Below are 27761 nucleotides of genomic sequence, written 5' to 3'. Positions count from 1 at the left end.
ATCAGCTTGACCACAGCCCACGGTCAGTATCCCGGCTCCGAAGCACTAACTGTAGTTCGTAGTGCTGTAGCTAGCCTGCTGGCGTCCTTCTCCATCACTAAAACCCTCTTCTAGTATGTCTTAGGAGAGATAGCAACCTCTTCTGGGGCTTCATGAGATTCCGTTGAGAATGTTCAACCTGAGCTGCACTTCTCAGCTCTTTCCTGTCTTTTCCGCTTCTGTTACGGATTTCGCGGCCTCATAGCGGCATATATGAGATACATATGTATGAAGAGTGCCAGGCTGGATCTTCTTGTTTGGAGGAGTCCCTGCTTTCGTACATTCGGCAAGACCCCAGATGGTGATATCTTAGGTTCTTGAATCAAAGAGCCTCTTGGAGTGATTGATCTTTGGTACTAACAGGGTAAGGCCGGGACAAGGTCCCGTGGCTGGACCACATCGTAGTAAAAGACTTGAGCATTTAGGCCTTACTGTCCCACTAGGCCTGGGCCACTTTTCCCCCAGGTAAGGCAGTCTGACTCCTATTAAAATAGCAGTTTCAAAACCAGTTCCACGCTCTCAGTGCTTAATTTCTATCACTTGATAATGCTGGTGGTGACCCACTGTTTATTTCTTAACCTTGTCCATACACAAAGGTTGATGGAAACCCATCGTGCCAAATGCAGGCATAAATTAAAGATCCTATTCTTCCTACAATTAGAACCGAACCAAAGAAATACGACCTAGAGCTCTGCCCTCACTCCTGCCCAAACCCAACTGTCCTTTTAAAAAATCTGATAAAACCAGGGCATCTGGTTGGTTCAGTGGGTTAAGCATCTGCCTTCGGCTCAGGTCATGACCCCAGGGTCCTGGGATGGAGCCCCCCCTCGGTCTTGCTGCTCAGCAGGGAGTCTGCTTCTCCCTCTCCCCCCTCCCCATGCTCTCGCTCTCTCTCAAATAAATAAATAAATAAAATCTTTTTTAAAAAATTAAAATGAATAAATAAAAATCTGGCGAGACCTAAAACCTAAACAAGGCAAGGATGGGGCTGGTCAGTGTTAAGGCAGCATTTAGAAAGTAGGGAGGTATTTTATGTAGCTTGAGTTTTGGGTCTTTTGCATTGTGAGAGATCTTGGAAAGATAAAGCAAGACGAGGATGAACTGAAATCACCACTCCAGAATCCTCAATACAAACTCCCGGTGTTACTCACCTAGAGTCCTTTACAAGCATACCACTCTGATCTTCAAAAGGCACTAGGGTATATCTTTGAAGTCTTTTGATACCCTAGCAATCTACCTCACACAGATTTACGAGTGTATAGCTCTGGGTACCACCACCATCTGTCGCAGCCCTGGTCTTATTTCCATTTCTGGCTATGTACTTGATTCACCTTTCCCTTACTTAAAAGAAAAGAGGGAATTCTCAAAGGCACCCTCCCTTAAACTTCAGAAGTCTTCGTGCGTGTATGTGTGTGTGTGTGTGTGTGTGTGTGCACGTGCGTGTTTGTACAGTTAGGTACAGTGTGGGTCAAAGAACACAATTCGTGGACTAATTCACTTCACTCAGTTCTGTGATCATAACCATATCCCTAAACCTAGATTATTTTCTTATAAATGCATAAATTTACGGGGAAAAAATGCTGGAGCAATGGAAGTCTCTCATCGCCACTGGGAAAAGAGCTCCAAGGGCCACGTATGGTGTGGCAGCAACATTATCTACGCTCATGCAAGATTGACTCTCACTACTGCAGAGTATTGCAGGGCTGACCCAGAAGCCCTTCTCCCCCTCGCCGCTCTCAGCACTGTGCCCCTGCCTGTCTGCTGTCTTTGTTGGCGTCGTGCTCCCTTTGTAAAATCTTAATTATCCTGACAAAAGCCTTGCCTCATTCATGTGAGAAAATTAACCATCCTACCGCACGTAAAATAAGGTTCTTTAATTATGGCCATCGTCTTTGTGACCGCTATGAGGACACTGTGAAAGTTTGAATGGCTACTTTCTTTTACCCCCAATTTTAGAACCATCTCTTGAAGGTTCACGGATTCTCTCACAAATGGAGCCCCTAGAGTAGTAACTACTCACAAAAGGAATCCCTTTGGCTATTATACACAGCATCTAGCCAGATCTCATCACTCTCCCAAATGTCAGAAAATTGCTTATGATTCACAGAGTGGGTTGAACACAGTCTAATAGGCTATTTTCTGGTTTGTCACCATGCCGTTTGGTTAATAGCTAGTACTGTTTTCGACTCAGTAGCGCACATGGGAAAGGCACATTGCTCACCGCAAGTACTCCCCAAATCCTGATTCTTCCCACTGGAGCAGCATTTGTGAGATTTTTATTGGTTGACTGGTTGGTCTGCTGGTTGACTGGTTTGGGTTTTCAACCACAGAAAAGCTAATTCATTGTATCTTTTTCCGTTTTTTCAAATACTTTGCTTACCCAAAGATTCTTTACCTAACACCCCAGATTTTTAATCAGACTTAAAACATTCAAACTAAATTTTAAGCATTTGTGCGTTGGTAATCAAAAATAAATAGAAATAAAATTGAGGCACTGAATTCAACCTTGGCCTCTGAAAACCAACATTTTCTCAGTGGTTAATTTTTTCTAAGATGAAAACCCATTTATAAATCAACATCATAAAATAGATAAACTTATTAATCAAGCACCTGGAAGATTTCTTCACTCCTTTCACACTTTCTGGTTATGTTGTCTGAAATTTCATGAAATTTGAAATAATTACTCTTTACAGTTAATTCTTTATTCCATGTAGCCCCAGAGCTCCACTAATCTGCTAGTTTTTTTCAAACCTGAATTAAACTGGTCTTCACACTCCATTCGATTTCCTATACTGAAATATTAGTGCATAATTAAAACTCCAGTCACCTCTCTTCTTCACTTCAGTAACCTTTATTCTCTTACTAAAGATACTTTAGTTCTTCTCTATGCATGCCCTGTACCCAGCAAACTTTTCTAGATGCTCTCTTGGCAAAAATGCAATTGAAATGGCTTAATGATATCTGGGGGACAACATAGTAAATGTAGTGAATCAAATATGACCAAGAATTCTTATTATTTCCTCCATGGTACCTGCTTAAAAGATGGTTCAGCTTTCATGCCAGCCTGAATTGATGACAACTAATTTTCCCACTGAAACACTGAGTGGTTTTTTTTATGCTTGTTTGCTGGTTTGCATGTGGCAGATAGTTTCTGTCTCAGATCTCAGAGATTGAAAACTAGAAAAGGAAAGGAAAACAGGATTTTTCCAGAAATTATCTCAACTTGTGGACATTTTTTTAATTGTTTTTAAATTAGTTTAGTGACCTTGTTACTAGCCTGTGTTAATTATAGTGAGAAGCAATTAAATAAAAAACAGCTTTATTGAGATATAATTGACATATAATTCAATGAATATATTTAAAGTAAGTGTGCAGTTCAATTAAGTTTTGACATACATAAACAATGTGTCGTACATACACATATACACACGTGAACATACTATATGTTCACATATATTATGAACATATATTTTCATAAGTGTGAATGTACACGCATACTGCATGTATGGCTATACATATGTGTGTGTGTTTACATACATACATGAGAAGCATGTATTTCTGTGTATTTATTCACAATAAACAGTTACTTAAGAAGGGAGCCAACTTTACAAGTCATCCTTTACCAGTTCAAACACCACACAAGTTTATCAATTATTTAAAACCAGTAAAAATGAAAATATGTTTTTAATTTGCCATTGTTTAAATATCATTTTGCATTTAACCATTTGATAATAATTATTTTACATTACATAATTTGTGTGTATACTACTGTTGCTCTGTGAAACTGCATCCAGGACTTTTATTTAAATCCTGTATTTTCATGTTTAATAAAAGAAAAAAAATTGAACCAGAGCTAATATAGTAACACAGCATAAGCAAGAATGGCTTTTAAAACTATATTTCAGGTTTCAGCACAAATCCAGGGAGCATTTGTACATGATTTTGTACCTTAGAACACCCCAAAAATATTTATGCTTCAGCAAAAGCTACGACATTGGTTGTTGCTCTTTAAAACCAACGGTGAATTTTAAATAAATAAACATGAGACATTTTGAGATTGCTCTCTCATTCCAACCCATTGTATCATTGTATGTGTGTGTGAAAAAAAATCTGGGAAAAGGCCATTTCTCTTTATATAAAGTTGCTCTTTTCCAGAGGTCTCAAAAGGAATTGGTGAGAACACAGAGAATTTCTCAGAGAACACATAAACTTCAAAATTTACCTGTCATCCCCTCCAGGGTATGACAGTCCCCACACCCATTCATGTTAGTATGAGTGCAGAGGAATGAACTTATACAATGACAAGGACCTGGTGGCGGGAAAAAAAACAATAAGAAAAAGAGATATGTGTACATACAACTTTAGAGAGGCTGACCCTGCTTTTCCTTGGGACTCAGATTAGAAACGATTATCACACATGTCAAGAGGAGCCCCAGGGAGTTCCCAGCTTCAGAGGGTAAAAGGAAGAATGCATTTTGATTTGAGAACAGGGCATGTGGAAGAAGGGGAGGCTTTGACAGCTGGACTTCTGTGCCAATCATTGTTGCATTCTGGCACACAGACATTCCAGATGCATCACTTCTTGGGAAGAATGTAGGTGCCCATGTGCCTGATCCCAAAGCCCACAACGAATTGGAAATGCCACCTAACATCTCCACACAAATGGCCAAGTTACCAAGTGAAAATTTAAACATCGAATGTATTCTATAAAGTACCGTGAGCATATGTTGCGTTGAAGAAATGATAATAAACTCCATATTTTTGCTACCTTCACAACAACTCAGGAGAAAAAGTTTTCACTTTGCTTTCCTTCTTTGAGCTCCTTAGGAGCTGCGAAAGAAAATCTAGTGAAGATACTTCACATGAAAAGTCTTTATAGACCCAAGTTTTAAGTGAAAACTGCCTCCTCTGTCAACTCTGTAAGTTCTTGATCTATTTCATTTTGACCCACTCTTGTCTTCGTCATGAACTTGGCTTCCTCTATACGTGGTCATATTTTTGGCTTCCCAGAAATAAATGATGAGGAGAAGAATTTGAGACCACTTCTAGGAAGTCCAGAAACTATGCGGACCGTGAGTACCAAAAGTCGGAAATGCTCTTGGCACTAGATACTAAGAGCCACAGCTAAACAAAGTCAATAGTGTATTTCCACAAATTCATAGAGGCAGACAGTGTAATTTTCATATTTTCCAAGAATTCACGTGGGAGGCAGACAGAACATGAAAGAACTTAAATGATTTCTTCAAACCAACATTGGCAAGGGCCAATGCAAAGAAAATGACAACAAAATGAAGAGATGCGTATAGATAGAATGTCTGCTCCTCTTCCCTCTGAAAGAGGAAAGGATTGGGGAAGAAGAAGGAAGAAAAAAGAAGAGAAGAGGGAAGTCAGGCAAAGTAGTAGGGGAAGGAAAGAGGGGCCCAAAGAATTGGGAGATAAAGAATAAGGTCACCAAAGGAGAATCTGGGCCTCTGTTCCCTTTCTGAAGCCAGCAGGACTCCTCCAGTGACCAAGAAACAAGATGCCTTCCTGGGACTTAATGACACATCACCTTCCTCCTGTAAGACTTCTCTGGCATAATCGGTAGCAAACACATACTCCCGGCTGAGCCTCTTACGTTTCTTTTCTCTACTAGTCCGTCCTTTCTTCCTGTGCATTCAGCACCAGAAATTACCTGCACAATTACTATGCTTTTGATTTACGGAATCAAATACCACCACGATTTCTGAGATTTGAGGGGCAAAATGCATAACAAGGCAGGGAAATAGGTTCAGTTTGGAGGGAAGAATCATTGATATTTCACACCATGTTTTGAGTGGTTTTGCAGGGATCTGAAATCAGATATACAGTAGGTACATCTATCTTGATTTAAAAAGAAAAAAAGTTGGGGAGGGAGGTACTTGGGCAGCAGAGAGACTGTAGTTACTAGGTAATGAATACAGAGGGATATGCTTCAGAAGACAAGGTGTGGAATGCCGTTTTGGTGGGATGATAGGAAAATACCAGCTATGATGGCTTAAGGTGGTTATTTTATCCTGATGGACAGCGTCATCGTCTTAGAAGGTGAAGATCAGTATGCTGGAAAAAACCTCATTATGTTCATCAAGAAGTTAAATTCTCCTTGAACATGAATCGTTTCATTTTGGAAGTCAATTTCATTTGTGTGCAGTTGTACTCTTGTGTAATTGCATTCCTGAAAAGCTAAGTGATGTCATACATTCAACAAACATGAGTGCTACTCTCTACTGGACACTTTCTTTATAAATCAAATTTGAGTTTAAGTTTGCCAGAGACCTCACTGCTTAAGTCATCTCAGAGTATATACAATTATAAAACAAGAATTCTAGTTACAATGTGCGTAATTCGAATGCGATATTGGTTTTCACATTTGTATTTTATTTGTACTTCATGATCTAAAACAGTGATACTTTGTAGTATATGCTTAAGACTTGTAGTTGAAGTTTTTAAGATTTTAACTAGTGAATAAGCCATCTTCATACATACATTTAGAACTTGTTGACAAGTTGGGAAAGTTTGTGGTAAAACCTCATCATTTCAACCCCAGAAATACAGATTTGGACCTCAAAGTCAGATACCTAATTTTTATATTCTCCATGAAAAGGGTGGGAGGGTTGTTTTCGGTCCACCAGTGTTAGAGGGCAAATTCTTAACCTACAAAGGAGCAGGCTCCCTTTAAGCGCATTACAAGTACAGTTTTATTACCAAGTATCAATACCATATTTCCCAATGAGGCATGCTCAGTAAATCTTGGGTGACTTGGGCTTGGCCACACTTTATTAATTATTATTTCTATTTCTATTTGTCATTTAATAAAACCACACTTTAAACTTTTAAAACTATCATTTGAATTATTAAATGAGTGTTCCTCATAATAAACCTAAAATGAGAAGAATTTGCTATATGGATAGACCTCTAATCACCAGTTATAGACACAGGGAATATGAATATATATTTATAACACTCAAAGGTTAATTTCTCTGTTTCTCTGAAGGTTTTCTTTGCAGCTTCTCAGCAAGGGTCAGGTGACTTGTGCCTGGAGTAGTAAAGCACTTCTAATATGACCACAGTCTCTAGGAAATTTTCAAGTCTCTATCCAACTCAGAAAGTTGGAAAATATAGGGAAGGCTGGAGAAGTATACTTTTTGAGTAGGATCTAAAGGCTGGCCGCACTTAGTGAACTGTTGGACCTTTTAAATGATAGTCCGTAATGAATGTTGAATGAATTTTCATTATGTCCAGGCATATGCAATCTATTTGTTAAGCAAATAGCAAGGTCAAATCGGGGATCATGGAAGCTTGTGTAATTGCAATTATGGTTCTCAGGCCAGGTTTCTACTCCTAGTTCAACTCTGTGGAAATCTGAAAACATCTGGAACCTTTCAAAATAACAAGAGAGCTGTCCAAGTGGAGCTTGGATCTAGACTTGGGAGTCTCTGTAGCCAGTTCTATTCTTGAATGCATTGCTGTGTTTACGCTCTTCTTGGCTTTCCCATCTTATTAACTAGCTCTCCTCCCAAGGACAGTGAAGTAGAGCAGAACAAACTGCTGGCTAGGGCTGCTCCGGCTTTTCTGAAGGGCAAAGGGTAAGTTAAAGCCAGAGTGCACTGGAATCCTGAATTAACAAAACTAAAAATGGGGATTTCTTGTGTCAAAAATGCTTTGCGTTTGAAAGACCATCTTTGATTTAGTAAAAGCAGCTCTATTATAACCCCACTAACAGCACCATGTAGTTCTTTGGAGTAGGCACATCTGTGTTAGTCACTTTCTCTGATTTCCTTTTTTTATTTTATTTTTTTGTAATGACTAAACTTCAGATTTGATTTTCCGAAGGATACTTACACTTTGCTTGCAACCCAATCAATGTGTTTACTATACAGATAAATTTCTTGGCTTTAGTGGCTTGAAGAATGCAAATCTGTTTTCTTAAAAGCTACTTTACTAAGTGGAAATCTTTATTTTCTTCTTTTAATTAGTGAAATGGAACTGTGTATTTCATTGCTTGGATTTTGCTTGTATTTTTCATAGAACATCACCTACTTTTCCTCTACCTGCGTGGTTTTCTAAATGCCTTTTCTATCACAATCTCACTCCTACCCACTCCACTTATTTCTGTTCACCTCTTCTACCAACACCGTTTCTTTCCTCCTGCCCTGTTTCAGGATACAATACAGCCTGAATGTGGCAGACAGGCTAGCCGACGAACATGTTCTCATCGGGTTGTATGTCAACAGACTCCGGAACAACCCATCATGGTTAGTGCAGGTTTGGCTGCTTGACTGTCCTTAGAGAGGTTAATAGTCTGATCCCTTGATGAGAAGTCTCAGCAAAGGGGCAAATGGATGCCACAGGTGTCACTAAGTCACTTTTGAACTGATTCAGTTAAGACGTCTCTCATGATGGTAGGTTGGCTACTTCCCATTCGTATGCCATAGAATTCATCAAGCTAAAGGGAAAACTTGTGTAAGTGGACGCCGTGCTAAATACTAGCCTTCAGCAGATGCAGGGCTCTGGGTCCCACCAGTCAGTTCTGTGTTACACGTGCCATGTCAAGTTATCACACAATAGTGATGCGAGAATTTGTTTTATTTCAAGGTCATGGATGTCTCTGCTGATGTGGAGGGCAAAGCTCTATTAATTTAAGATAGAAGTGAAAAGAGGAAAAATGATGGGATGGGATCATACCATGGAAATCATTTCCTTAATGGTAACAGTGGGAGAAGCTGTCTTTCAACTCTTCTCTGACTTACCAATGTTTCTGGGGAGCCATCCTCATAAAGCCTGCTTTCAAGTCAGAGAATATGCAAAGCTTACTTCCAGCTGTGTTAAATGTAGGAATTCAGATAGCCCTGCGTATTCGGATAAAGGCATTCATAAAGTTTTTCTCTATTTTAATTGTGACCTAGGAGATTCCTCCCATTGGTTGAAGTTACTTGCTTTTGATAATAAATGTACGTTTGCACTTTGAATGAAAATAAGTGGACAGACTATGTATTTATCATATGCTTCAGCCTAGTTTAGACTCCTGTGTTTACAAATGTGTTTAGAAAACCAGTTCCTTAGGAATATTTGAATTTTGCATAATAATTCTAACTTTCTCCGAACTAAGGACTGATGGATTTTTTTTTTTTTGCAGTTATAAATATTAAGTGAATCAATGGGTTAAATTGCCTCTAAAATATCTGGCCTCCTTTCCTGTACTATTTCACAAAAAGCATCACTGAAACACGTGATGGCCACTACTCAGTCCTCATGGCCTTTACCACTTAGTATTGTTAGCCACTTCTTTGTTTCTAGAACTCTTCTCCCTGGACTGTTTCCTGCTCCGAATGTCTAGAACTGTTCTTGCAAAATTAGTACATGAGATGATTTTAGGTGATACATTGATGAGCATCTATTAGTAGTTACATATTTATCTTAATTTGTATTTTTAAAAAATATATAACCAGCACACTCGTTTCATTTTATATTATATCCTACACTTCACGAAGATAAAAATGAAAAGCTCTCTTTAGCTAACCCCATCTCTTTGTTGAAAGTTGCCCAACTTGTAGATCATACAGTTCCTCTTCTTTGTTACCTCACAGCCTCTCAAACTACAAGTGAGAAGAGTGATTGCTTTAATCTTATTCCCAATGAGTTTGGATCCCCAATGTTGTATGGTAACTGAAACAACAGAACTAAATACTGAATTACCAAAAAAAAAAAAAAATGTATCGACAATCCTCAAAGAAGAGTATTGTCAATATAGATTCAATCATATCTGAAGGCAAAGCTGTGGTCTCATACTGTGTCCTCTTCCCCCTAATTCCGAGCACACTCCCGTCATTTCTCCCACTCTTCTTTGACCTTTTCTTAATTAAATTTATAACAAAGAAATCTCCAAAGAGGAAAGATCGCAGTTTGTCACTACCAGCCATTTTCCCTACTCGAGTGATTGATCATATTGGCTTGATGGTCACTTAAGACAGTAAAACTGTCTCCGCAGAGACACCTCACATCTACTTGATGAAAGCTCGAGGTGATATTTATTTCGAAAACAAAGCAGAATTTAAGACTGATCAATGAAGCAGACTCCCTGTTAAGAGCTGCTGCCCTCCATATTTCTTCACGTTTTTTATATTTCTTTACGCTTTTTACTCTTCTTAGAAATTTCCAACTTCTCTTTTGAATGTCTCATTTTTCTTCTCTTTCTGTTGTATGGAATTAGATCCTGACAATTCCCCACACCTGCCATGACTATGTAAATGATGTAGTGATCTCTCACCATCTCTGGCATCAGAATAGCCAATAATGCCTCACCGTCCTTTGACTCTGGTGAGATATGAAAGGGTAATAATCATAAAAGCTACCGTTTTTTAAAGCGCATGCCTCCTGTTAAGCACTGTGTAAAAACTTTATTTACATTATTTCCCCTAGTCCTTAGAGTAAGCCCATGGAGTAAATGCATTCATCCCCATTTTCTAGATAAATAAAGGAATCAATTTACAGAGTTTGCATGACTCTCCCACAGTCACATAGCTACGAAGCAGTGGATCCGGGACTTTAACCTTTATCTACCGACCCCCAAACTTCTAATCACTATGCTACATGGCCTGTTATAAAGTAAAACCTACATAAACACATGCCCACCAGAAAGGTTTCCGGGAGACTACTCCCCACTGCATCTACCGCTTATCTGTTTCCTGGAATTGCAAATCCTACTATGTTATTTTTACTTCACTTTAACAGATATGTTGAGCACATACTGGTAATACGAACGGTGATGGTTAGTGTTACCATTTTTGTATTTAGTCGATACACTGTGGTTTTCCATTTTAATTACAATCTTCCAAAGAGCAAGAATTTTGTCTTCAGTCCCTTATATCTCATCATGGCCAGAATATGAATAATAAATTTTACATTTATGAAGTGCTTCAAAAATTACAGAGCCCTTTCTTATACATTATTTGCTCACCAAAGCTCTGTAAGTTTGGATATTATTAAGTCCATTTCATTGATAAGAAAATGCTACCTCTGACACATTAAGAGTCTTATCCAAGGTCACATGCTAGCAAGGACTTGCACACAGGTCTTCTGACGCTGGGTCCCATCTATTTTCCACCCCATTCCTCAGACTCCCTGTCTGTGCACCCTTCATGAGATGGTCTGCAAACAGGAACCTAATAGCTGTTCTTGATTAAAAGATTTGTTTTTGTAATTATTCATCTGTGCTCCTGATTAACTGTGTGGAGGACTTTTCCCCATATTAAGGACTTAATACAATGGGAAACTGACTCATTTGTAAATAGTCTACTGCTAAATTAGAGAAACACTTCTGTATCCTTGCTAGTTCTGATGTGAGATAAGCCAAATAAATTCACTGTGGCTCAAGGGAAAATTCCTGCTATCTTCCTAATTCAATGAAGTTTTAAAAGCCTTCATGGTTTTCAACCACCTTCTCCAATGGGGGAGAAGGGGTATCAAGATGTAACACGGTGAGGGCTTTTCTGCCTGTCCCTAAAGCTCGTCAAGTGCTGGGCTTGCTAGTGGTTTATAGGAACCAACTGTGGCAGGCAGACTAAAAAGATCGGAAACCAGCCCAGAACTTCCAACTCTACCCATAAATATATCCTTGATACTTACCATATTCACAAGCTTCTGGCATATTACTCTCAGCTCTGAAAAGACCCCCTGTGTAAGGGAGGGAGAGAGTGCAGTTAAAAGCTACCATTAATGTCATGATCAATTACTGTCACTTAGTTATTAGACCCCTGATCACATATAAATGGGTTAAAATTTGTTCTGCCTATGTTTTTCTCAAGTACAGGAAATTATATATTTGATGCTGGTTCTAGGTTTCATATATGAGGTCTAAATTTTTATCGGCTGCCTGCTTAAAACCCTTCAGTAGATTCCCGTTGCACTTGGTTTACAACCCAGACCCTTTGCCATGGCCTACAAGCCTGTGCACGATCCAGCCCCAGCCTCACGGGCTTCTCCCACTCAATCCCAGTACTTAGCAGCATCCACTTTAAATAGCCCTAAAAACAATTCCTAAAACTGCCTCAAGACCATGATACTAGCTCTTCCCTATGCCAAGAACATTTTTCCCACTTTACCCTTGTCCTCTCCGGCCACACACATGTGCACTGGTTCCCTTTACATGTATGTGAAGGCTGCTTCTCTGGCTTCCAAACTCAGATGAAAGGCATCTCCTCAGGTAGGTCTCCCATACTAGCCTCTATCATACTGTTTATTTCATTCTTACCATAACCATGTAATCCTTAGTTGGTCAGTTGGCTGGTTGATTAGTTTACCAGCTGCCTTCTCTGTAGGGCAGGGAGCTTCTCGAACTTGTTCATTACCATAATAGCTCTGGCACCTAGCACAGTGCCTGGTACACAGTAGGTACACAATAACTATCTGTTGATGTCATGGGATATTGATGGTGCTATAGATATAAAATTCCCTCTCACCCTAAACAAAATTCTCAGAAAATCTTTTTACTAATAAAATAAATATTTTTTTACTACTTAAAAAAATCACCTATTGTAAATTAGCCCTTAGGTTAAACATTTAGTGTAGGAGTATAAAGTAGATGAAAAAGTAAAGTATTAAGCTTTACATAGAGAGCGGTGGTAAACCTGGATAAAGACAAGCTTCAGCAATTCACTGACATGGGGAAAGCAACTGATGGGGGCAAAAAATAAAATAAAATAGGGGCGCCTGGGTGGCACAGCGGTTAAGCGTCTGCCTTCAGCTCAGGGCGTGGTCCCGGCGTTATGGGATCGAGCCCCACATCAGGCTCCTCTGCTGGGAGCCTGCTTCTTCCTCTCCCACTCCCCCTGCTTGTGTTCCCTCTCTCGCTGGCTGTCTCTATCTCCGTCAAATAAATAAATAAATAATCTTTAAAAAAATAAAAAAGAAAAGAAAAGAAAAGAAATAAACTAAAAGTGATATTGGGACAGAATTTTTTTTTTATTTGGATGTTCTCTGATCTCTTCCACTTCGTATTAGTTTGTCAGGGCTGCTATAACGACATGCCACAGACTGTATCCTAGACAACAGAAGTTTATTTTCTCACCGTGCTGGATGCTGAAAGTCCAAGACCAAGGTGCCAGCAGGGCTGATTTCTCCTAAGGTCACTCTCCCTGGCCTGCAGACGGCCACCTTCTTGCTTTGTTCTCATGTGGCCTTTCCTCTGTGCGCAAACATCCCTACTTCTGTTCTGCTTCTTATAAGGACGCCAGTCATGTTGGCTTAGGGCCCCACCCTTACCACTCATTTGACCTTAATTACCTCTTCAAAACCCTATCTCCAAATATAGAGGTATTCTGAGGTATTGGGGTTTAGGTCTTCAACACATGAATTTGGGGGAAGACACAATTCAATCTATGACCCACTTCACCACTAAATCCACCAAATTAAATGCCTTTAACATTTTAATGTGTAGGCTAAAATTTGACCCTTTTCAATAAAAGTTAATTTAGAAAATGTAAATGTATTACAACCTGTTGAAAGAAAAAAGAAATTATTACCTACACTCGCTGAAGGTGTCTCTTATTTATATGAATTTTCAATTCCTTATTAATACTACTCCTTTTCTTCTGTACAATGTTTAGGAGTTTTAGTTATAAAACTAGACTTCTGGGGCTCCTGGTTGGCTCAGTCGGTTAAGCATCTGCCTTCAGCTCAAGTCATGATCCCAGGGTCCTGGGTCAGACTCTACTCAGCAGGGGAATCTGCTTCTCCCTCTCCCTCTGCTCTTCCCCCCTGCTTGTGTGCTTTCTCTCTCTCTCAAATAAATAAAACATTTTTTAAAAATTTATAACTAGACTTCTGAGAAAGCGATTTCCTTAGATAGAATTCTAGAAATATGAGGAATTTTCAAGTTTGAAGAAGGTAGAATGCATGGCCTTGGGGTTATAACATAGTGAGCTGGTAAAGTCGGGGTCTCAATAAAGGTTTTGAAGGCCTCCCTACAGAGATGCCATTATCGTGGTAAATTTTATTATTATTATCCAGGAAGATTGCCATTTCATGATTTCCTGTCTTTTCCTTTTAATCCAGTCATTCAAGAGCCAACAGTTGAAGCTTTGAGTGTTAGTTCATTTCCCCCCCCCCCATTCTTCAGTCCCATAAAATCACGTCCTGGCCCCCAGAATCCCTTTGCTCCTTTCCGCCCTGACTCGCTTCTGCTCACTGACTCCTGAAGGAGGCCTGAACAGGTTCCATTGCCAGAGCATTTTGCTCTCAACCAACTGCAACAGCTAGGAAATAACCTGATAAAGTAATCCTCCAATTCAGTGCAACTAGCAATGCCTTCTCAGGCAATAATCCTCCTTTCTGCTGTTTGCATTTTAATAGAAGAGTACAGGAGGCCTCATGACCTTAAAAATAAATCTCTACTGATAAAATTCCTTTCACCCATTCAGACAAATGGAAAAATACTAAGAGAAAACATGGAAGTATTTCTGCTGCCCTTTGGACCACATTATTATTTGCTGGACTGTCCCAACTGGGAAGTCAGAACAGGCTCACAGAGAAACCAAAGAAACATGAACATACCCTAGGTTCCCAGAAATCTTTTGCTAAATCACAGTTTAGTAAGCCCTACCTCAGCCGAGGCCACTTGAGTTTCCTAGAATGCCATTTTGAAATCGCTAGCAACACACACTGGCCATGCATTTAAGGTAGGAAGTGGAGAGCTTTCAAAATAATAGATTTCCCTGCTCTGAAATGCAGTCTACACAGCAGCCACTTTTTAATTCATCATGGTCTTGTAGCAAGATTACTGATTATAAAGTCTTGAAATGAATAGCCAGAGATGGAGAACGTGTTGGAATCGGTATTTCTTTAATGATTTAGGGATTATTGGCCATTCATTTTCAACTATTTGTAATTGAAGTCTTGAAATAATGGAATTTATCAGAGGAATGCCTCATTCACCCTTGTATAATTTGAACATACTGAAATGGCACATGTGGACTCATAAATCGTTTGTGTGCACAAAGGGGTAATATATCACTCCACCCCTCATTCACTCAGCACTGGGGGAGGAGAGGCACGGAGGTATGAGTTATAGCTTACTAGACAGGATCCCATAACTTCACGTCTTACATCTCCAAGAGGCTTTTTTTATGTAACCTTTACATTATTTATACTTGCTGGTCATTCATGATAAAAGACACTTTTATCATGGGGGTTTTTATCAAGGTTTTTTTATTATTTATTTATGAAAACACTCACAAATGTTTTTGACAAAGTCACTTTCTGGCAAACGGATCATTGCCCTGGGCTTAGAGCAATGGGCCCTGTTGTCTACACAAACTGTGCTGAATTAGGCATATTATTTCTAATACCAGCCAGAAATGATAAACATATTAAAATCAAATTAAATTATTTCTTTGTGGAGTAGTTTTATGTTTAAAGGGAAGAGTGTGTAACTTTTTTTATTAAAGCTATAACAAGAAATTCAGTTATTATTTTTAACCACTACAAAGGGCAGACATTGTGTTCTAGAGACAAGCATCTGCTTTAAAGCATCGGTTCTCCAGAACTAACTCCTTTTGCTATTACAGTTATTTTCTTACTCCAAGTCTTTCATATGCTGATTGGAATCTCAATCGATGGGGACTGGTACCACACATATGTGAACCTGGAAACTTAGAATTTTGTGTGTTAAGGAATGTTTATAACATATCATACATGCTATATGGATATCAGTTAAATACTCATATTATTTCTTGTATCGTTTGGGGTTTATTTCATGTGTTTAGATTTTCCATTTTATTTTCAAGATCGTCTAGATCCTTGTCACTCAAGGTTGTCCTTAGACGAGCAGTGTCAACATATCTTGGAAGCTTCCTTAGGAATGCAGATTCTCAGGTTCCACCGCCCACAACTACCCCCCCAACTACAGATGAGAGACTACATTTTTTACAAGATCCCTAAGCGATAAGTATATACACTGAAGTTTGAGAAGCCCTACTCTGATGGTTGTTGGATGGGAGATGACATTTTGAAGGAGACATGAATCATTAATGAATTTGAGCAGGTTACTTAAGAGGCAAAATAACAATAATTAGGTGAGTTTGAGCACTTAATGTGTTCCAGGCCTCATACTAACTTGAAGTGTTCTACATGCATTATCTCATATGGACAAAAGGGAAGAGAAGACTTTTTCTGAGGATGGAGAAGTGACTTAGTAAATGTAGATATTCAGGAATATTCTAGGTAGTTATTGTAGCCCAGAGAAAAGGGCTAAATCTAGAGTAGAAGTATTCAGGATCAAAACAGGTATGGTTTATACATGTGAGGAGTATAAACTGGGGAAGAGATGATGAAGACAGGAATGTTTTCTGAATGACAAGAAAAAATGTTGCAGTAATGGATTCAGCCAGCCAGGGAAGAGCTGTCTGGAAGTGACACAGCTAATATTCTGGAAGCACAGAATGATTTTCACTCATCTTCTCACTTTACAACAAAGGTTAAAGGACCATGTTGCATATTTACTTTATATGTAAATACACATATAAATAAAATAAGTGTATATTACTCTATATGGATTCCAGTCTTTGCAATGGATAATTCTTACAACCTTAATATTGACATAGAAATGTATTACTTTCAGGGTATAATCATGAATATTGATTTTTTTTTTCTTTAAGAAACAGGCTTAATAATAACAGGTAGGAAAAATAAATGGAGGAGAATATATTTAGGGATGAGAGAAACTAGTTTCTAATCTTGATTCTGACCCAATACTCACCATAATAACTGATAAACTAAACTATAATCAACTAGTCTGTTAACAAAAATGATGTTACTGGTATGTTTCATAGAATTGTTTTAATGGCATGCAAAACTTAGTCTTGAATGAAGGGCCTTCTGAAATTTGGAAGAGTTGATAATGCTTCTATTTGCTTTAGTTTTTTAGGGACTCAGATCATTCTTATTCTAGTATGAACAATTTCTATAATTATACGAGACAATAAACAATTCCCATTAATGTCATTAGAAACCATTGCTATAATTCCATTTTTCTAGAAGTAGATATAAAATGGCAAGTTACCTGAACAGGAATATTATAGATAACAATTTGTATTAGTTATCTATTGCCACATGACAAATTATCCAAAAGCTCAGCAGCTTAAAGGAACAAACATTTACTATCCCACAGTGGGTCAGGAATCCAGCTAGGTGCCTGTGGCTCAAGCATTTTCATGAGGTTGCCATCAAGCTGTTGACTGGGGCTGCTATCTTACCTAAAGGCTCTACCTGTGAGCTTTCATTCACAAAGTTATTATTGGCTAGCTTCAGTTCCCTATCACATGGGCCTGTCCACGGGCTGCCTTATGACATGGCAGCTAGCTTCCCAAAGAGCAAGGAATCCAAATGAGCTCAAGAGAGAGAAACCATGCTCAAGATGGAAACCATGGTCTTCTTTATAGACTAATCTTGGAAGTGAAATTCCATTATTTCTACTCTAGTCTATTCATTAAAAGCAAGCCAGTAAGCCCAGCCCATACCAAAGGAAGATTACACACAAATGTAAATGCCAGGAGGTGGTGATCACTGCAGGCTGACCACAATTGTGTTGTTGTTGTTGTTGTTGTTGTTGTTGTCGTCATGTAGGCTCCATGCTGGATGTAGAACCCAATGTGGGGCTGACTCAGAACTCTGAGGTCAAGACCTGAGCTGAGATCAAGAGTTGGACTCTTAACCAACTGAGCCACCCAGGCGCCCCACAATTGGTGGGGGGAGGGTTGTGTCTTGCTTCCATATTTTTGGATATATAAATAAAAATGTTACAGGCAATAAAATTAAAGAGAAAATATTCTTTTATCACACATGTTGATGAGAAAAGTCACTCTTCTTTGGAATTTTCTTAGTAAGACATTGAATCGACTGAAGACAGGATTTATTAATGAAACTTTCTGGCCACATATTAGATCATGTCATGAATCCAAGTCTGAGATCATTAACCTAACAGGGTTTTGTATAGCTTTCAAATTTTTGCACCGAAAAATTGAAATAGCAAACCCCCCTGGCAGTGACAGGAACACATCAATCTCTCTCATTGCCTAACAGTCTCCTTGCTCTGTTCTCAATAGTATGCTTGAGAGTTCAAACCGGCTTGATGAAGAACACAGGCTGATCGCCAGGTACGCGGCAAGACTGGCAGCAGAGTCCACTTCGTCTGTAAGTAGTTTGAGTGAGGGGCTGTCATTCGTGTTCCCTGTTATCTTGCTGGTGGGTGCCACGACCACAGGGCTGAGGCGGTGTTACAGGATGACCTGCAGGACCTAAACACGAGCCTTCCCCTGCTTCCATTTGCCCGTCTCCAGCTAGGGTTCTGGTAGGCAGAAATCGTAGCTTCGATATTCAGTTACGACATTGCTGCACCAGCCTAACCCCTGATTTCTCTGGATAATTCCTGATCTGTTAGTAGAAAGAGCAAAGCAAAAACTCAGATCCAAAACTGGCTCAGATAAGTTTCTACTTTTATCAATATGTAATAGATAAGAGAAACCAAAAATTACATAATGAAATCAGAGGGAAAACCTGGATCACAGGTCAAAGCTGCCATCTGCCAGACTTAGCTACAGGAAGCCGTTTAGGACATAAAACCTAGGACCTCAAATCTCTTCATTAGCAACACAGATCATTTCTTCGTTAAAAGAAATGCTAATTAAAAATCATAGAAAAGCTTTATAAAAGCCAGACATTTTACCAAGCTTAACCTTTCCTACAGTCATGTATCTGGACATTAAAAAGCAGGCTGAGGTTTTCCATGTCTTTCTGGCCTTAGTCAATCAGTGCCAATTTTAAAACTTGGCCTTCTTTAGTGGAAAGATTGATTGTGATTTTTAAAATTTGTTTAAAAATCAATTGAGGAATTTCAACAATGTACTGTAGAGCAAGGAAAGCAAGGGGCAGGGAACTATACATAATCTGACCCTGCTTTTATAAAACAATGACAAATTACACCTTCATTAAATAAACCCGACTTAAATATATGCATATATTTAAATACAGTGTGTGATTTCATGAATATACCTATGTAAATGTGCATACATAGGTAAAAGTTGACTCTTATTTGGAAATCTGAAAATCAGTCCATCCTTATTATAAAAAATTCTCTTACAATTAAAATGTTTGCATTTTGTAAAAGAACTTGTTTAATAAAACACTACTTTGATTTTACAACAAAAATGCATATATAAATACATATATATGTATATGTATATATAATCATATACAATACTTTTATGTATAGGTGTATTTAGTCAGGGGTTAATTTGTATATATATCTATGTATATAATTTGTTAAGATTAATTTGTGTGTGTGTCCATGTGTGTGTATATATATATATATATATGGCAAAAGCTATGACTGTATATACACCAGTTGTTAAAGCTGGCTGCATGACCCGGAATGATGAGTGGTATGGCATGAATGTGGAGGAAGGATGTGTATATCCATCAATGTAAATTACATATATGGATAAAGAAATGCTTAAAGTATATTGACCAAAAGAGGAAGAAAAGAAAATCCTAGTAACTATGGTTTTAAAACTATGAAATTTTTCATTGTAAATTACAGTGACTGGACAGTAATTCTAGAGAGGTGTCTCAACAGGGAAGTATTTTTTACACCCATCTGTATTGACAGAATTGTCACAATGGAGACAGCACAGCAAGAATGAAATAGATCCCAAAAACTTTAAGTCAGAAAGCTACAAAACAGGGGCTCCTGGGTGGCTCAGTCGGTTGGGCATCAGAATCTTGATTTTGGCTCAGGGCATGATCTCAGGGTCATGACACTGAGCCATGCATAGGGCTCCATAACTCTTGATTTCAGCTCAGGTCCTGATCTCAGAGTCATGAGATCAAGCCCCATGTTGGGCTCTGCGCTCAGCACAGAGTATGCTTGGGATTCTCTCTCTCTCTCTCCCTCTGCCCCTCCCCACCTCTCTCTCTCTCTCTCTCTCTCTCTCGCACGCTTTCAAATACATAAATAAAACTCTTTTTTAAAAAAAGTTTTAAAAAGCATTAAAAAAAAAGAAGAAGAAAATTACAAAATGATTTCTTCTGTGTTTTGTCTATTTATTTGTCTATTCTTTGCCAAAGAATCCTGTTCTGGTATCCTCCAGATTCATAAAAAAGTTGGTCCTTAGGAGATGAATGGCAATGTCATGTATTTGCTTTTCGTGTTTTGATAGAAATAATTTTTTCTTTCACGTCTGCCTATCTCATGCTCCCTGTCTTCTCGAGCACACACGGTTTCCATTCCCAATGTTAAGTAGCGTCAACCACGTGTTGGCTTTGCAGCAACCGACTCAGCCGCGGAGTGCGCCTGACATCTCCTTCACCATCGATGCAAACAAGCAGCAGAGGCAACTGATCGCAGAGCTCGAGAACAAGAACAGGTAAGGCTTGTTAGACACCCTGGCGCTTTGCATCGGAGTGTGTGCTCGCGGAAAGCTTGCAGTTAGCGCTTTAAAATATCCAGGTGTTTCAGCTGGGTGCTTATTTAAAGGATGACACCTTTCGTCAGTGATGTGGGCTTCAGAGAAGCAGGTCTTTAGATTGTAGATCTTCGAAAGCTTCATGAGACAAGACAGTCCTGAGATCCCAGTGCAATCACTGCTTTCTCTCTAGACAGCCTCATTTCCCTTGTACCGACTTTTGTTAAGAAGCTAACTCATGGCCACCGGGAGACAAATGGAGGTCCTTGTAAGGGAGGGTCCTTGTAAGGACCCCGGGCCAAAAGAGGCATGTGGACTGACACTACTGGCCCCCAGTTGCTCAAGCCAAACACCCAGAGGTCCAGTCCATCAGCAGGCTTTTCTTTATTCAACAGACGGACTCACAGCTGATCGCAACAACATACCCCAAACCGCCCACTCCATTTCCGCCATTACCACCAACCCAACCCGTCACTGTGTAAAACACAAGTCATACCAGGTTATTTTCTGTTCAAAACCCTCTGATGAGTTTCTGTCACACTCTGACTAAAACCCACCCCTCTTACCATGGTCTGCAAGGTCTGACTGGGTCTGAGTCCTACCCAGCTTTCCAGCCTCAGCAAACCCTGCTCATTATTTACAGCCTCTGCACTCATTGTTCTGTCAGCTTAGACAGCTCTTCCTTCCGGTCTCTCCATGGATGGGCCCTTCTCATCATTCAGGTCTCTGCTCACAAGACTGCCTGTCTGATTTTGCCCCTGACCCCCTACGCCAGAAACCGCTATCACAGCTCTGTGTGCGTGTCTGTGTGTGTGTGTGTGTATGACATCACTGTCGGAAACAATTGCATCTATGTGTTGTCTTCCTTGCATATTGTCTCTCTTTCCTGACTGTAGTGGAAGTTCTTTCAGACCAGAGGCCGTGCCAAATGGCCCCTGGATTCCAGAACCATGGTTAGGAAGTTGTAGAAGCGCAGTAAATAAATACTGAGTAAGAAAATAATAAATAGAGGAGTTAGATCCCAAACTCCATACTGAGTACGTCCAACATGGGAGCAACTTGTACATTCTGTATTTCTTAGAAGAACACCAAAATGTCTTACCACTGAATCCCATTCTTAGACACTGATGTCACCTCTGAGATCAAACTGAATAGAGGACACGGTTAGGATCGTAGTTTCTTGCCTATAGAGTTTGACCTGAAAATTTCAGGATAAATGGTCAAAGTATTTTTTGTAAAGTTCTATGGACAGGGGTGCCTGGGTAGCTCAGTGGGTTAAGCATCTGTCTTCAGCTCAGGTCATGATCCCAGGGTCCTGGGATTGAGCCCCACATCGGGCTCCCTCTGCCTCTGCCGCTCCCCCTGCTTGTGCTCTCCTTCTCTATCAAATAAATAAAATCTTAAAAAATAATAAAGTTCTATGGACAAAAATTTAAAGGAAGGTACAAACTTGGTTGGCACATTTTCATGTTCTTAGAGGGAAAGAAAAACTAAAGTGAAAACTCGCAAGCCCACAAATACCTTATTTTGGTTGCAGTGTTCACCTGCTTTCCCACCTCTCCAAAGCACTTTATTTTCCCTTCCAATCCTCTGCTCCACTCAGCATGAGGAGAAATCAGGACTTCCCTTAAGGAAATACCCCAGGCAGGAATATCTGCCTCTATGTGGGATTCCAAAATCAACAAGAAGCACCATGAATGTTCTAATGGTTCTGGTTGTCCTGGGCTACCACTCTTATTGCTTGTTTCCAAGGTGTTTCTGGATTTTATACTCTCTGAATGCATGTTTTAGGACCAGAGAGAGAATAAAGAAATAGGAGTGAGAACAGATGGCAGAAAGAGAAGTTCATCCTGTCCCTTAGTGCTTTCATGGCCCATAGAGTTCCCCACCCCACGTCTGAAGAGCATCTAGTCCATCCTGAACACATTTCTCTAAACCAGCAGCCTCATGCCCTCCAAAGACCCCAGAACCACATCCCAGAAACTTATCCAGGTCCCACTCCTGCACCATGGGAATTCACCCCAGGGATCCCGTGGTCTCCAAGGTGACAATTAACCCACTAATCAGATCTCTGAGCTTCAGGGAAGGATAGAGTTCCTCACTTCACTTTATGACTACCCTAGGTAGTGGACATTTCACAAGGATCTTAGAAGATAATGCTTCCTCATTGGGAGGAGCCAGTTGGAATTGGTGCTAGGAGTAGCAGGACTCTTCATATTATGATGCATAAGTCACAGCCTGCATAGGCTACACCTGTCAGAGCAAGTACCAAAGACGGAGGGAGTCAGATATAGACAAGCTTTGGAGCCAAGCAGCCTGAGTTCAAATCACTCCTACCACCTATTTGTTTTTGAACTTGGGGGAGTCATTTAACTGGCCTGTGCTTTGATTTCCTTATTCATGAGACAGATAATAGTAGTACCCACATATAAAATGATTTGTATGAGGATTAAATAAAATAAGATGAAAGAAGAGAGCATCCTTCCTGGGTAGAGACTAAGTACTCAATGCTCTTTACATATCTTACCATTATTTTCCTTATCAGAGCTGCTTCTCTCTTTTTCTTCCTTAGGCTAAATGCTTCATCGTGGTTTCGTCCTTGGAACCAACAAGGAGAACTAGAGGGAGTCATAGAATATCAGGATATTAGCCCTGGAGGAGATCTTTGAAATCCCAGCTTACTGATTTTCAGGCTGAGCTCTGTAAACCCCGGGGGCTCTGTGGTGCCCGAAGAGGGGGGAGGAAGGGCTTGCAGCTCAGGGCCCACCCTTTCTTTCATCAGAGCAACTCCCTTTTAATCATTTGATGATGCATTGACTTTCCATAGAAAATTTCTCTTAAAGAAAGGTTTCCACCATGGAACACCAAGGGGGACAGAAAAAGGTGGGAAAACACTGAATTTTAGTTCAATCTTCTCACTGTACCCACGAGAGTCAATTATTGACTGATGATTGGCTTCTTAACTCTGCTGTGTTTATGAAGCAAGCAGTTGTAAATCAGCCCTTCAGATGGAAAGCCATCCCCCTCGCTCACCAAGTTCACCTTCCACTCCTTGCTGCTTTGTTCTTATTGTCTGTCTCTTGTGCATTTTGCTGGGTGGGAGACTGACCCCTCCTCCAGGAATACGTGACTTGTAACCTTGCTTAATGCTTCTAACTCACTTAGGGGTAATTTGCCTTGCACAGGTCACCTATCCTTTATGGCCGGCCTAATGTTCACTTCAGCGCGGGGCAGCCCGGGCTCCAACATCAATAATAGACTGACACATCTCACCCCGGACAGAGGTCACGCCGATAACACTCTTATGTAACACACTCAATTACAGTGAATCCTTTTAAAAGCACTTCCCCTCAAAGGCTACCCTCATTGAGATCCATTGTTAAGGCCGAAAATGCTAAGAAAAAGAAAACGAATTTTGCCTAACGGGGGGCTTCTCAGATAAATTCAGTGAGAGGAATCTCATTCCTGGTGAGAGAATGGGGTTATTTAGTTTTGTGAAATGAACACCATTTATCCTTATTTTCCCCCCAAGCACCTCTTCCTTGGTAGCTGCAAGGACTTCATGCTGTCCGACTGTGATCACCAGTAATCGGAAGGCACATTTTTGCTCCGAAGCAGCGCACTTTTCAGAGTTGAACACATTACCACAGCATTATATTACTTACGAGAGAGGTGATTAGGTCCTGGCGAGAACCCTCAGCTTGAAGGCTCCACCCCCATGTGCACTCGGAACGTGCTGGAGCTGGAGATCGGCCATCGGGGCCCCCCTTGCCCCAGCCAATAGCTCGTAAACATGGTTAGCGAGGCTGGCATCCGCTCTGAAACCCGGATGACCCGGCCCGGTTGTTAGTATCCCGGATATCCTGGACGTGGACTGACCCTCGGTTCTTACCTTCTTCCTCTCTCCCAAGAGAAATCTTACAGGAGATCCAGCGGCTGCGGCTAGAGCATGAACAAGCTTCTCAGCCCACCCCAGAGAAGGCCCAGCAGAACCCCACTCTGCTGGCGGAACTCCGGCTCCTCAGGTAAGAGCGGGGCCCGAGGCCTGTCGGGAGTGCAAGTGACGGGGACCTTCAAAACAGTCCGGCGGCGTCTCACCAGAAGACAGTCCTGAGCCACCATAGCTGCTGACACATGTGTGCTTTTTCTTTTAATAGCACGTCCCCAGTGGCTGGTATTTGGGGGTTTCAAGGAGACGCTGTTTATATTTTATTCTTTCATTCGACACAGAGAAGGGCAAGCAGCGCTCTTTAGAAACAAAATCTCTCGCCGGAAAAAGTGCGAACTCCACTCTTTCTCGTTATTTGCAGTGTCGACAACGTGTTTATGATACAAGTGGTCAACAAAACAAACACAGAAACAGCTAAATAAATATCACAGGTTTTTACACTTAAAAATTGACCGATAAGCCGTAAACAGGAGTCTGATTTTCTCTAAATCTCGGTCTGTAATGGCTTTACGTGCAGACCTTAAAAAACAGACTTCATACCTTCTTGCTCTGCAGATGAATTAAAACGCCTGGCGACATCTGGTCTGGCACCATAAAACACGTGAAATTGAAAGGACTTTAGAAGGTCATCTGGTTCCACCCCTGAATTTCCGCGCCCTTCCCCCAGGCAGAAAGGTAGACAGCCGCCGAGGGCCCCCGCGCCTCCCACCGTGCCCGGGGGCCGAGGGATGGGTGCCGTTTGCCTCTTAGAAATGGCGTATTTCACGAGGCGCTTAGTTAGCAAGTCTGACTTCTTTCCATGTTCCTTTGCGGGTGCCGAGGACATTCCAGGTTTACCGAAGTCTGAGGCGTACTTTTTATAGGAAGTACAGAAGCCTCTTCTCAGAAACCGTGTCAGAATTCGAGTGCCGTTCACTTCTTCCATACAAACAACTACATAAAAACAGGTTGTGTATGGCTCTGTGTGGATTTTACCATGGACGTTTCTGGGGGTTCCATCCCAGCCCTGCTCTTCAGACATGTTAACATCTGGGTACCGCGGCCGGCAGGCGCGGCCTGCTCTCAGCGAGGCCCAGGCTCGCTCTCCCCAGGCCCGTGCACCTGGCTAGACGGCAGAGCCACCAAAGGCCTGAGTTATAGAAAGGAGGGCTATGGAAGCTGCGACCCGTGGGAGGTGAAGAAATCATGTCATACTTTCAAATAACAAAATAATTTAATGGAAGAATGAGAAATTCTTCCTTTTCAAATGATACCATCTCTGGTCTTACCTTCAGGGAGATGTATTAGAAATCCTTGCACATCCTACTAAACCATCTCCCAGAAGAGATCAACATGGAAAGAAGGAAAAAGTGATATTTCATATCATCCTCCTCAAAGGCATATAAAAGTAAATGCCTGCTTGAAAGAATTTTTGCCTAATACGATTATGTAGGCCCTCCGGGCTCGCAAGTTGCAAGCCTAACATACACAGAAATATACCTGAATAAACCAACTTAGAAATGGAGTAATCATTCATCTACACATCAAGGTACCTTGTCTCTGCCTGAAATGTTCTTCATACCTCTTCCGTTGATTGTCCCATTCTCTGTTGGAGGCATGATGACTAGGAATTTTTCATAAATGTTTTCATCAGATCCCCTCCTTAGCATTTGCTTTCAAAAGTCTTTGGTTCCATTTGGATGATACAGTCTGGGAAGGTACCTCGATGTGCCTTGGTCACTAATGATAGTTTTCCAACTGATACTTCTTCCCTCCTTGATGTTGCTATCTTGGAATACACTGATAATTCCAACCGCCCTCCTGGCCCTGCCTGGTGGGCACTCAGCCAAGCCCAAGCCTATGCTAAGGAGTCTGGCTCTGTGAGAAACTTCAGTATTGTGGGTGCTCACTGTCAGCCGATGGCCCATACCTGAGGCTAGAGGCCTGAGGCCCGAAACACCTAAATCCCATTGGATTTGCCTGCCTGTCTCCATATTCCACACATTTCTTCTACCTGGATATTTCTCTAGATAATTATAAGCCACTGATTCCATGCTAAGCACTTGCACAATTTGGGGATTTCACGGATACCCTGACATCCCAGGTTAAGAGACCTCCTTTGGGTATTCTGACTTTAATTCTTTAGATGTTTCAGACTCCAAAACAATGGCCTCTTGCACAGTTAATTTGGCCTTAGTTCACACGGAGGGGTGGCCATTTGAAGCAGCCATGGGAACTCACTGATACAGATCTTCTCTGTCCATCACAGCCTGCCTGGGTCTCTTCTTGAGAAACCAAGACAAGAAATTTCTTCCAGCTGGGGAACAGGCGAGGGAACAAAGGAGCAGAGCTCTGCTTTTCACGAACACATAGTTTATTTTTATCTTAAAAGCACTATGACCTTTCTAAATAATCACATTTCCATTTTCACATTAACCACACGAGAGCTGAGAGCCAGGTTTGCAACCCAGATCTGGCAACTGAATGGGATTAGATGATGGGCATTTCTGCGTACTAATCTGACACTTCCTATGCACTAAAGCTCTTTATACACTGTCCCAGGTAATTGCTGTAACAAAGCTGGGAGATGGACACTATTACTATACTCTTTTTATAGGTATAGAAACAGATTCACAGAAGCTAAATAATTTGCCCAAGATCCCACACAGTGAGTAGTACGTGTGGATTCCATCTCCTCTTCTTGGGTCTTAATGATCCCCTGTTGGACTGTTATTACTCAATTGATTCCTGGCCTCTGGTCCATCTACACTGCTATCAGATTTATCTTTCCTCGTTTTATTATCCATTTACTCCATTCAGCAAATATTTCTAAAATGCAGTATGCCCAGAATTGAGTTGAAAAAGATACTGTCCTTTTCTTGCAGAATGTGTGGTCCAGTAGGAAAATGACATAAAGCAAATAACCGCACAAATAGGAAGATAATTATAAACTGAGATAAGTGCTATAAGGGATCTTACTTTTAAATAGAGACATAATTATCAAAGCCGCCCTTCACTGTGGTCAGAAAAGGCTACCATGAAGAAGGATTGTTTGAGTTGAAGTATGAAATATGAATACATAGGGAATGGGGATTAAGAGTAGCAGGGGGGGGGGCACCTGGGTGGCGCCTGGGTGGCGCAGTCGTTAAGCGTCTGCCTTCGGCTCAGGGCGTGATCCCGGCGTTCCGGGATCGAGCCCCACATCAGGCTCCTCCACTGGGAGCCTGGTTCTTCCTCTCCCACTCCCCCTGCTTGTGTTCCCTCTCTCGCTGGCTGTCTCTCTCAAATAAATAAATAAATAAATAAATAAATAAATAAAT

The 27761-nt window shown here is 40.7% G+C and overlaps 1 protein-coding gene across 1 annotated transcript in view; it reads left to right on the top strand.

Annotated features, from left to right (window-relative positions):
- Positions 1-27761, top strand: part of DTNA (dystrobrevin alpha) — a 181388-nt gene that overhangs the window by 124153 nt on the left and 29474 nt on the right. The window contains exons 11-13 of the mRNA XM_040632377.1: positions 18156-18243; positions 20377-20474; positions 24425-24538. Of these exons, the coding sequence (XP_040488311.1) occupies positions 18156-18243; positions 20377-20474; positions 24425-24538 (300 nt within the window). The remainder of the gene's footprint in view (positions 1-18155; positions 18244-20376; positions 20475-24424; positions 24539-27761) is intronic.

Source organism: Ursus maritimus, unplaced genomic scaffold, assembly GCF_017311325.1.
Source record: "Ursus maritimus isolate PB19 unplaced genomic scaffold, ASM1731132v1 scaffold_18, whole genome shotgun sequence".
Classification (NCBI taxonomy): Eukaryota; Metazoa; Chordata; class Mammalia; order Carnivora; family Ursidae; genus Ursus; species Ursus maritimus.
Note: the sequence above shows the minus strand (reverse complement) of the source record. Positions and strands in the feature narration are given on the sequence as shown.